General features: G+C 38.5%; 1 protein-coding gene across 1 annotated transcript; it reads left to right on the top strand.

Moving 5' to 3' along the window:
* The first annotated feature begins 8,933 nt into the window (after window positions 1-8,933).
* Window positions 8,934-10,728, top strand: LOC5576969 (UDP-glucuronosyltransferase 2B18). The gene is made up of 2 exons (XM_001663014.2): window positions 8,934-9,189; window positions 9,254-10,728. Exons 1-2 carry the CDS (start codon window positions 9,083-9,085, stop codon window positions 10,713-10,715), a joined length of 1,569 nt encoding a protein of 522 aa, XP_001663064.2. The 5' UTR covers window positions 8,934-9,082; the 3' UTR covers window positions 10,716-10,728.
* Window positions 10,729-12,838: the final 2,110 nt, after the last annotated feature.

The raw sequence follows: 12,838 nt of genomic DNA, 5'->3' as shown, positions 1-12,838 counted from the left end.
TCCAGCATTCTGTGCAGCGCTGTGGTAATGATCTCCCAGCTGGCGCTGTTGAACGCGTTCTTCACAACTATCGTGACTATGGCACAGTAACAATCTCCTCTACGCTTGTGTTTCAATGCTTTCTCGGCCCTCTTCTGCAATGACCTTCCTTACCATATCTGGATACGCAAGGACCGCTGATTTGAGTGCCATGTTGGAGATTCCGTCCGGACCCGGGGCCTTGTTCAGCTTCAGTGCTTTCACAGCTGCTATAAGCTCCTCGTTGGAGATCTGATGAGCTTCGGCATTTCATACCTCATCATTGCCATATGGTGTGGCCGGCCACATTGTAACGTAGAGCATTAGGAGTAGACCCTCGACGATGACTCTCGGTTTGTCCGTGCATGTTTCGGCCAGCGTCGTCGGGCCGCCCAAGGATTAGCATCAGCTGCTCGGCACAGCTCTTTGAAGCAGTTAGACTTGCTCACATTAATCTTACGTTTGAAAGCATTTCTCCTCTCTGAGTAGCCTGCGCCTCGTTCTGACCACGTAATCTCCGAGGCATTTTAGCTTCGGATCATCTCAGACCTTACGAAGAACCGCTGCTTTTGTAGTTTGGTCGTTTGTCTTAACTAGTGTGGCGTGGGTGGCTCGTCACTTTCTTCATGCCCTCCGTTGGTAACGTGTAGGAATGTGCATCAGCCTGATGACGTTCCCGTCTACCGTAATACGGGGTAACATTGATCAGTTTTTGGGATTTTTTTTTTTAATTTTTCATTTGAAAATGCAAATAACGCATGAACTAAATGCAACTTTCACAAAAACCTCAATTTTATTAGCTTATAAAAGTAAGGAAGAAAGGCACTATTTATGCTATGAAAATGTTCCATCAATAAATGATGATTCGAACTTTTTACGAAAAGGGTCATACCGATCAAAGTTACCCCGGATTACGGTACAACTGCAGTACTTTAGGAAGGTGCGATACTGAGTCGTATGCACCATACTCAGGCCGCTTGTCTTATCATCAGGATAACTAGTGCTACAATGACTGCATCCACGATGATCTGATCTTTGCAGCCTTGCGTGTTTTAGCTCCGTTTAATTGATAATAATGGTAAATGAATCACCGTGCAAAACATGTAACACTGGAACCTTCTTAAACAAACAACATCTTTGAAGGTTCGTTTTCTGGAATTTTGCAACATTCTTGCTGATCGTATCTTTCTAGCTTTTTCCACCTCTAACTGGGTTAGAGTTAGACGTGTTCTTGTTTCATCCTCAACCTCCTCACACCGTTCTTCTGTAGCAGCCGGCGTTCATAAATCCCTCGTGGTTGTGCCGTTAGCTATTTAGCTGTAATGTGAGTGCTTCGAGGTGAAGTTTCGATTCTCACTCCAGTTGAAGAATCTTTCGTCAAATGAATAAATATTCATTGTCCCAACGGATTGTGTGTCTATGTCCGTTGTCAACTGTAAGCAATGTTCATTGTGTGCAGCCCTTGGCTGAAGACTATGTAAGCTGTCTTTCCAAATTCCAGGTTCTCCTTGAGAACAGTCCACGTTTCATGCGCGTAGAGGTCTATCAGTTTTGTAAGCATGTTGTACATAGTACATTTGAGATGGAGTGAATCTGATTTTATGTTGGCCTGTAGCGGACCTGACTTCCATAAACAATGCGTCATCATATTTCACGAGTAATGCGGGGCAAAGGTTCGCCCGTAACGGTATGCATTTCAGCACAGCTTGTTGGGCAAGCTATAACTTAAAATATTACCTTTGAAATTTAGTACTACATCTGTATATGTTTCATTTGTATTTCAAGATATATAATATTTAGTGAAATAGCTTAAATGCAAATATTTGCCCCATAGTGAAGGCAAAACTTCGAATTGTACGGGGCAAAAGTTCGCACTGGATAAACGACAAGGTTGTAACATGTAAATTGCTTCTGACGGCTATTTACACTAATTCACTTTTCCTATCTATGGAAAGCTAAGAAGCAATTCTTGGTGTTACGTTCCTAAAGGATCGAAGGTTGTTTCTCAGCCCCATCCAAAATTCTGTTGAAATTCTTTGTCAGAGTTTTGTTTCTTTTCTTTTTTGTTTTTTTTTTGTTTTTTTTTTAATTTCATGTATTTGGAGTAGCAAGTATTATCCGACGTCAGCAATGATAGGTAGGTAGACGAACTCAACCACCAATAAGTTAAACATGCATAACAAATATAAATTGTCGAATTTGACTGCAACAATAGAGCTATAACTGAAACATATTACAATTTGCTTAACGTCAATAGGGCAAAAACGTGAAATTCTAGTATTTTTTTCTCATTGTTTGATTGGAGATAGAGCCCTACGTTGCACAGAGGAGCACCTAGAACAAATTCGTGGCCATAATTTCCATTTTGAAAAAAATAGATTTTTGACCCCGCTTTATTTTTTAAACATAGCTAATAGTATGCCGCAAGTTGTGGCTATATAGACATCGAATAACTTTGAAAAAAAAAATGTTGAAAAAATTCAAAAAAGCAGGTTTTTTAATGGTGTTTTCATTTTTTTATATTCTTCTTCTTTCTGGCGTTACGTCCCAACTGGGACAAAGTCTGCTTCTCAGATTAGTGTTCTTATGAGCACTGCCACAGTTATTAACTGAGAGCTTTCTTTGCCGATTGACCATTTTTGCATGTGTATATCGTGTGGCAGGTACGAAGATGCTCTATGCCCTGGGAATCGAGAAAATTTCCTTTACAAAAAGATCCTTGACCAGCGGGATTCGAACCCACGACCCTCAGCATGGTCATGCTGAATAGCTGCGCGTTTACCGCTACGGCTATCTGGGCCTTTTTTATATCATATAATCAGAATTATTATTATGAGCTTTTATTGGCTTTTATCGGTGAAAGCGATACTACTCAAAGTGGAAGGGAGCAAGGAAAGTAATGAAAGAATATGATGGATAGAATCGCAAGCGAGCGATGAGAGAAATGAATAGAAGATTATAAGAAGAAATTACAAAACTTCGGTTCGAATAAAGATCACTTGGGCGAATTAGGGGCATATGAGACGAGGCGCGAAAAATCCAATAAGTAACGCGACTTTCATATGAATCCCCGAAAATATGCCACCGATCGATAGAACTGAAACATCCGCCGAACAATATAGTTAACAGGTCGAGGCGACAAATTTTTGCCTGTCTAGTGTTAGTAGTGACCAACGCTACAACATCTAGCCGTTCAAAACCAGGACGTTAGGCAACGATTTGTCGCTTCGATTGTGTTGTTCATATATGGCCCTCTGTTAGTTTTCAACTTCTATTCATTTCTCTCATCGCTCGCTTGCGATTCTATCCATCATATTCTTTCATTACTTTCCTTGCTCCCTTCCACTTTGAGTAGTATCGCTTTCACCGATAAAAGCCAATAAAAGCTCATAATGATAAAGTCATGCGGTGATTAAACTTTGGAAATAAAATCAGAATTATTGTTTCCATGTGAACTTTCTTTCCAAAATATACATATATTTTGAACTGAACTTTTTGTTAATGAATATAAGAAGAGTCTCTGCATAAAATTTTCCAATAAATATTTTTTATTTGTTTATTTTTCACAACAAAGTTTTTGTCATTTTTCGTAAACTTCAGTATTAAAAAAGTTACCTTATACGGCAATATCCGGCAAAGTTTCAACCACAGTGTGAAACTTACATATTTTATCTATCAGTTACAGCATAAAACTCTTCCGCATATTTCCGCACTTTTGAAGCCTTTTGAAAATATCAGTTTTTATATATTTTTTCTAATATATTTAGCATGCTTTTCAATAACCTTCTATATCTAATCATTTAAGGTCCATGTTCTTAATGCGTTTGTTCAATGTGATGTCCGGGAAAATTATAATTTAAACATTTTTCTCTTATTTGCATAACTGACTTCAGTAAAATTTTAAATTTTATAAATAACGTTATCACAGTTTTTACACATGACATCGCCAAATCAGATTTTGCAAATTTTTAAAATGAACAGAAATGCTTTGTAAAAGACACAATGGTGCCATGGTTTAAATCTCCTTGTCTTTTGAACTTATTCTTCTTCGTTTTCTTCCTCTTGAAATTACGTCCCTACTGGGATAGAGCTTACTTCTCAGCTTAGTGTTCAATGAGTACTTTCACAGTTATTAACTGAGAGCTTTCTTTGCCAAAGTTGCCATTTTTGCATTCGTATATCATATGAAAAGGTATGAAAAAATTCTGGACCGACCGGGGATCGAACTCAGACATCTTCAACATATCTTTGCTCTGAAGCCGCGCACTATAACCACTCGGCTAAGGAAGATCTATAAAACTATGCTATTCAAATATGAGAGAGTTTGAAGTAACATCACATTAAGCGGTTTTCAGAAATGTCGTAATTTCGGTTGAAATGGATAATTATTCCTGTTTTTTTATCTGTTCTCTTAAATGTGTTCAATGCCAAACAACTAAATACAGGAAAACAAGTACGACGGTAAACCTCACTGACTCATGTACAGAAATTTTCTAACAAATGTGGTTTTAGTGCTAAAAATAATCTCTAAAATAAAAACTGGGGGGATTCCATTTCGGGCTGAAATTTATCACTTGAAATTACTCTTCGCACTGAACTCCGGCTCCCTTAATACGAATGTGCTCTTTAAATTTGAAAAAGCAAACTATATTTCTGGAAATACTGAAAAAAAGCAAGAATTTCACGGAAAACTTGAGGCGTATTTAAAAAGGAGTTTCCTGATGTCTAAAAGATACTGAATTATTCCAACAAATTGAGCTCATTGGTACGAGTTTTGTTGGTGAATTCTGGTTTGGAGATGTAATTTAGGCATCCTAACAAACTTTCAGGATGTTTTAGAATGTTTGTTAATATCGTACCGTACATGATTCTTGAATTTTACATTATTTTCGTAAAAATAAACATTAATCAACCCAAAAAATTTTTCACAACATTCGATCCAACTATAGTAAACAACGTTCGTTCAGGCCATTGTTTGAAAAAGAAAAATCGACTGTATTATACGCATAAAAGTCCATTTCATCGAGATTTATGGTCCCAAATTTAAAGGATTCTCAATGGAATTGAAAGTTGTGTGTGAAAATTGGATGAATTTTCGCATAATTATGAAGAAATTCTTATAAAAATTTGTCTATTTTTTCATTAAAATTTCATTTTGTTGATGCGATTCACATTAACAAAATATCGAGAGTCAACATAAACCGTTCGTGATATCTTGAAATCAGATCTTTTGTACAAATGAGGCATACATTTTTTTTGCAAAAGGCATGGAGAAAGCGTTTCAGATAAAACATACCAGTCAATTTTATTATTCCATTAAAAGGAAATTTGATTCTATGATATTGCATTGTATTCTTTTGGAAGTGAGTTCTGTTTGATCTTTCGACCTTGACACTTGCTTTTCCCGGGGCAAGCGACGAAGGCAGGATCAAACATGTCGCGCGTCGGTCTCGTAAGTGAAAAAGTGGCGTGATCGATGAGTTCGGTTGAAGAAAGTGAAAAAGTGCCGCGATCGGTTAGTTCTGTTTGATCCTTCGACCTTGACGCTTGCTCCTGGGCAGTGCGTCAAGAAAGCCCGAACAGTTTTTTTTTTATTCTTTTTGGGTCTCGCGCTTTTTTTTTCCTGAGTGCTTTTTTATAGCCGAGCAAACGAGTGAAGCCGAAAGTGGATTGTGGCTGCTCAGTCAAGGATAACGGATCAATTGGTGAGCTCGTTTCATGCTACTATTTCTAATCTATAAAATATGTATGACTGCACATTCAATCGTTACAATGGTGGGATGTAAATATGATTTTTCAACAAACTATGGATGGTTCGTCACTGTGAGTGTCGACACAAACTCTGATTCATGATTTATTTATGTTTAACATTTTTTTGCAGAACATCTCTTATATACATTTTTTTTTGTAATTAAAAAAACTTTGAATGGTTCGACACTACAAGTGTAGACTTGCGAAAGGTTCACTTTATTCAACAAACTTTGGATGGTTCGCCACTGTAAGTGTCGGCATAAGAATAAGAGTGTTCTATGATGTCCCAACCAATCGAGTTTTTTGTTTCTTTTCAAATGAGTAATATATAATAACACAAGCTTTCGTCCTGACAGCTGTAGGAATGTTACATTTAGGTATTTGTTCAACAAACTTTGAATGGTTCGTCACCTCAAGTGTCGGCATAATTTTCCTCTACATAGAAATTGTTCATATCAAATGAAAATATTATATTTACGTATAAGCATGTATATATCTCACAAATCATTGTTTATCATGGTCTAATCGCTTATCAAAGTGAATCCTATGACCCAACGATCCTCCCCATTAACAAACATCCCTCCCAGTAACCTTTGTGGAGATGCAGAGGCAAACACGGTCTCCAAAAAGCAAAGGTTACACACTAACATTCCTTCCCCCAATCCCACCTGACTGCAAGGACGTGGCCGGCGCCGTTATTGACCCTGTATAAATAGAGGCACTGAATTATGCACACTGAAGAAGATTATGGCCAATCCCAGCCGAACTTCTAGTTGATTCTTTGTGCATTTTCACTGACTTCGGTCAATCACGGAATAGCAACCATTGATATGTGTAGTCAGTCTAAGCTAAGCTAAGCTATTGCATTGTATTCTTTTGGAAGAAAAAGAATTCTGAACAAGAAAACATCATGATGTGTGGATTATTGTCCATAAACGGTTCGAAATAAATCCTAACTATGTTACAACAGTTTTTTAGTCCATATTAAAGTATGAGCAGATCATTTAGGGGAAAAAATAATTTTGGCCATGATTTAGCCAAAATACTCTTGTGTGCGTTGTGTGGAATGGATGACGGGGACGACGAAGAAACAACTGGTTCAACTTTGAACGAATTCAAACTTCAACTAATTGGAACTTTATTGCCACTGAGAGGCAGCGTGCCTACGCGGTGGGCAGAGAAAGAAACTATATACAGAGCATACAAAAATACTGTCGCCTTTTATAGGCGACACAGTACGGAGACGAAAAACGTTACCGAGAAGAAACATGCGCGCAGCTGCATGTTGGATGATGCCTATCGTTGCGTTGGGCTGACGATACGTTGAAGCTTTTCATCATCGTTGGGAACCGAACAATTGGTAGTGCGTTGAATGGTTCAACTTCTACACACGATAGCGATAATGACGACTGCAGTGTGAGCGCAAACACTAATTTTTGATCAAAATCTGGTTTTTGAATACCTAGAACTTTGGTGTCATTGACAATTTTTCGTGATTTTTCATGTTCCATCTTTTCCGAAGACACGAAAGTTCTAGGGCGCGAAATTAAAGAGTTAGTATTACTGCGCCACATATGCGGCGAAAATCTCAACTAACTAATCAACTAACGAAAAAGAAAATAAATTTAAGATAAAGGTATCTCTGAAGATATCAACCCAAAAAAATGCATTTCTAAAGCACTAGAGGTTTTGTCTGGTTAAATTCTACTCCTGGCATAGTGTGCACTCGTTAGGTAGCTGGTTATCTAGTGGTAGTGCAGATAGGCCAGCTGCTGGGGTTCACACCGATGAGTAAAGCTCCGATGTACAAGGATATAGTTTGGATAATACTTCTCATTGAGATGTATGCAATGTGTCTCTTATATCACTTGGTCGGCGTCAAGTCAGAGTGGATCAGGAGTCATTTTTCATCAGTCAGTTTTTGCGCCCAAAATCGAAGCAATATCTTTGTGTTACTTTCAAACAATTTAATAGGAAGTGATCATCATGGAAAACACACGATTCAGAACAATGTTATGATTAACGAAGGACACTTGGACTACTCTCAGGGACCCAGATAGCCGTAGCGGTAAACGCGCAGCTATTCAGCAAGACCATGCTGAGGGTCGTGGGTTCGAATCCCGCTGGTCGAGGATCTTTTCGTAAAGGAAATTTTCTCGATTCCCAGGGCATAGAGTATCTTCGTACCTGCCACACGATATACACATGCAAAAATGGTCAATCGGCAAAGAAAGCTCTCAGTTAATAACTGTGGAAGTGCTCATAAGAACACTAATCTGAGAAGCAGGCTCTGTCCCAGTGGGGACGTAACGCCAGAAAGAAGAAGAACTTGGACTACTCTGACTGAACAATCCTTTGGTAAATATCAATCATAAAATATCGTAAATAAATATCGTAAATTCATTCAAGAATCTTTATCTTCAATACCGAAATTATTTTTACTACTATAATTGGAAAAATAAATTTTTGTTGGCATAGGTCGGATATATTTAAATATGCGTTTAGTCAGAGTGGATTAAGTAAAATTCTTGAGTAAATGTGCAGAAATAAAAAACAAATACATAGAATCATGTGCAATTTTTTAATTTCCGTTGATAGATAAGAAAAAGAATCATTTGATGCCGGAAAATCTGACAAATTATATGTAATGTATTGAATTTTCTCGCATTTACTTCTCATATTCAGTTACCTTATCTGCGGCATCTGAAAAATGTTCCTCACTGCAATAGTGACGAACGAATCTTAGCGAATGAGCTCTTTTATGCCGTCACCTTAAATACAATAAAAATCATCATTGTTTTTATACATGTCTGATTTATAATAATTTTTGAAATGTAACGAAATGGGCAAAATTAGTTGGATAGAACACATTCAATACTTAACCATCTGTCATCCAAATTTAATTTTTAAAAAATCTTTCAATTTTAAAGTTTATGATTATGACAATAACTCACTTTATAAAATTAGTGAAATGTGATGACGCTAATGTCGACTATCATCACGATAAGAGAAAGACATCTGTCGAATATCTCGGTTTTATCTCGTTTGCTCGGTCTACTCCAGAAATATCAAGTCATTTTCAACCCACGAGACTAGTTTGGGTTGTTCACGTGCAAGCCAGACAGAAGTTATATTATCTGGTGTGCGATAAGAATTCCTAAATGGTTTTACTACGCGAGATACAAACAGAAAGTATTGATGCGATGAATTGTAATTTTTCGCGTACTGGCTGCTGACATAAAAGTGCAGTGATTGTCCTTCACACAATCTATTCTAGTCCTTGCGCTTGACATTGATCCAATACTCTGAAACCATGAAGAACCAAATTTTCATTCTCGTGCTAACTTTTATACCAGCATTTGTGAGTGGAGCTAATATTCTTATCTTGTCTGGAGTTCCATCACCAAGTCATTCTATATGGTAAGAATTATTGTGAATGTTTAGTGATCCGGAAGTAACGCATTTTTTTTATTCTATTTCGTAGGCTTCGACCACTGATGAATGGATTGGCAGAGAGAGGTCATAACGTAACAGTAGTGAGCCCGGATATTGAAAAGAATCCACCGAAAAATGTGACCTACATTCATCTAGAAAATATCTACGACGAAATGTACAATACCAGCAATCGCCAAATGTTAGATTTTTTCGAGATGCACAAAAGCCCAATGTCAATACTTCGCATGTTAGATGAATTTACCATAGTATGCTGCAAAGCAGGAATCAAGTCAAAAGGGTTCAAACAGCTCATGAGTTATCCTGAAAATTTCAAGTTTGATCTGTTTATGAGTGACTACATGTTTGGACCATGCTTTGCTTCGCTTTTGATGTACCGTTTTGGAAATCCGCCTTATATTCCGGTTGCACCCTATAATGCACTAGCTACATCAGCACCTCTAATTGGTTCGTATGCCTATTCGGGATCCATTCCAAATCATTCATACGACGTACAAGAATCAATGAACTTCTGGGAGCGCCTGCAAAATTGGTACTACGACTTGTACGAAATAATCATGAAAGACATCTATCTGTATCCAGAATCTGATGCCATTTTAAAACAAGTATTCCCGAATGCCCCACGTACAAAGGACCTTCAAAGCAGCATAAGATTACTATTCATCAACAACAACCCTCTAATTCAATACAAGGAACCTCAAATGCCAAACGTTATTCCAGTCGGAGGAATGCAAATCCGCAAAGCTAAGCCGCTGCCCGAGGATTTAGACCGCATAGTACGTAGTGCTAAAAATGGATTTATTCTATTTTCACTGGGATCGAATGCCAGAAGTGATACGTTAGGTCCAGATCGCATTCGAGAGATCTTAATTGCTATGAAGGCACTACCACAGTATCAATTCATATGGAAGTTTGAATCAGACGAATCGAAACTGCCGATGAAGGTTCCGGAAAATGTGTTCATACGTGCTTGGATGCCTCAAAACGATCTGTTGGCGCATCCTAATATAAAACTTTTTATCACGCATAGTGGTCTCCTAAGTACTCAGGAGGCCATCTGGAACGGAGTTCCGATAATTGGTTTTCCTCTATTTGCGGATCAGTTTCGAAACATTAATTACTGTGTATCCCTCGGAGTTGCAAAAAGGCTCATGGTTCAATACCTACAAGCCGATGATCTCATAGCTGCCATCAAAGATATTCTGAACACCCGCAGTTATAGTGAAAACATAAAGCGATTGTCCCAGCTGTTCCGTGATCAACCTGAAAGTCCGTTGGAGCGTGCCATTTGGTGGGTTGAATGGGTTCTGCGGAATCCAGACAGTGAAATGCTCCAGCCAAGTGCCGTGAATGTACATTGGATTCAAAAGTACATGTATGACGTTTTATTGTTCGTGATAACTTCAGTAATCTTGATATTATTCATTATATTTAAGATAGTGACCAAAATGCTTGCACAATTACAACTGAATATAAAAGTGAAGCAAAGCTGAAAGATGAAAAAAATGTTTTCTTTTTGTAACTGTCGTAAAACAAAATCCGAAGTTATATAAGTTAGTGGATTTTGTACGAGATGTCCCGTGAATCTACAATATTGTATAAATCATGCTCACTAGCGGCAGAATTCCAAGATAAACTCGATCTTCATAAAAAGCTATCATTGCATTACAGTTGCTTTCTGTTCTTTGAATACTACCTATAATAGCACATTTGTCTCATATGAGTCTTCATAAGTTCTGAGCTAGCGATGGATTTTTGTATCTACAGGTAATCTTGACATCATGTGATTATTTTAGGAGTAACAGCGTCGAGAGACGGCATGGATCGCAGCAAGCCGTGCGCGCGGGCGGCTGCGTTTTGAATTTTGTGTCACGTTTACCTCGTATCGCGTTTTTATTTTTTCTTTCGGTTCGGCTGGTGAAAAGTAGATTCGGCGGATGGTGCTACGCCACGTGCAAATGTTCTGTGAAAACATGAAAGTGTTTTTTTTCTTCTGAGATTATATCTTAAGCTGATTAGTGGAGTTATTTTTCTTCTTTTATTTGATTTGCCTGTGTTTTGCTCGAGAGTGCTCTGTGATGGCTACAGCAATTGAATTCGTTTCGCGCGGCTCGTTTTTTTTTATCTCCTGTGTGCGTTAAACGTGTTTATACAAAAATTGAATGTGGTTCGTGGATGCTCGGTTCGGGATTGATTATGAATTGCAGTTTTTGTCGATTTTCCGTGCGGTGTGTGCATTTTGATGGTCAGTGCTATGTTACAGCTTACGCTATTCTTCATTGTTAGAGGAGTGACGGATTCCAGTTTCCAAAAAGGAATTTGGTGATTTTGTTCTGATCAACAGCGCATGATCACAATGCGTAAATAATAACTATTTGTCGGCCAGAACGTCTACCGAACGTATCCTATAGCACTACCCTTTTCATCAACATTCCACAAGATCCAGTAACACCCATGAGAGGTCGTAGAGTTCTCTGCATCTTTCTTAAGTAGGTGTTCAATCAATCATCCTTTCCCTTTCTCCGGCATTTGCAAGGACGTGGCCAGGGCAGCTCTCGTTGTTGGAGGATGCATCAACCTTGTCTAAGAGTTAGAGGTTAGTCCCAAATTTCTGACTTTGGTAACGGACGGGAAGGAGGCAACCCTCATACAATGGTATAGGATTGTACCACCTACGAATTTGTGCGAAATGCTTAATGCTTATGCTAATAGCGTCAAGAAACCGCATAACATCAATCCTTTATTCGAATAAAACTGACCAGAGTTCTGTAGAGATGCGGTTTGTAGCCAAACTGCGCATCTGCACTTCTATTAAGCTCTTGACGTCTTCCCGCTGCGCTCTGTGCTCTTGCATTGTGCGCAGTCTGCCAAGGGTTCGCTCTTGCATGTTGAGCAGACTGACTTTTTATGTCCCTCCGCTTCTCTGTCTCTTTCGGTCGTTCAACCTCTTCTTTGCTTCTCGCTTCCTTCTCCTCCTGACTTCCCCGAGCGTAGGAGGTTGACACCAGTACCGGTTCCCGAGAAGGAACAAATAACTCCTAATAACTTATGCATACCATATTTTGGTTTCATACCAAAAATAGGCTTTGTTCAGTTGTCAATACCTCAATTTAGTATTGTAATAATATTGAACAAAAAAAATAAAATATTTAAAGCGATTAAAAATACTTCATAGGGGCCCAGATAGCCGTAGCGGTAAACGCGCAGCTATTCAGCAAGACCAAGCTGAGGGTCGTGGGTTCGAATCCCACCGGTCGAGGATCTTTTCGGGTTGGAAATTTTCTCGACTTCCCAGGGCATAGAGTATCTTCGTACCTGCCACACGATATACGAATGCAAAAATGGTCATTGGCACAGTAAGCTCTCAGTTAATAACTGTGGAAGTGCTCATAAGAACACTAAGCTGAGAAGCAGGCTCTGTCCCAGTAGGGACGTAATGCCAGAAAGAAGAAGAAGAAGAAGAAAAATACTTCATTGAGGTATTAGACAGCTATTGAGGTCTGCTGCTGACGTATTACAATACCTGATCTAGTTATCAGTTTGGTGTTCGCAGAATATGCTTGAGATATTATTTGAGGTATTTTACCTCTTATGCAGGACTCATTCATACCTCATT

Source organism: Aedes aegypti, unplaced genomic scaffold (assembly GCF_002204515.2).
Source record: "Aedes aegypti strain LVP_AGWG unplaced genomic scaffold, AaegL5.0 Primary Assembly AGWG_AaegL5_hic_scaff_111_PBJ_arrow, whole genome shotgun sequence".
Taxonomy (NCBI): Eukaryota; Metazoa; Arthropoda; class Insecta; order Diptera; family Culicidae; genus Aedes; species Aedes aegypti.
This window is presented reverse-complemented; position numbering and strand designations above follow the sequence as displayed.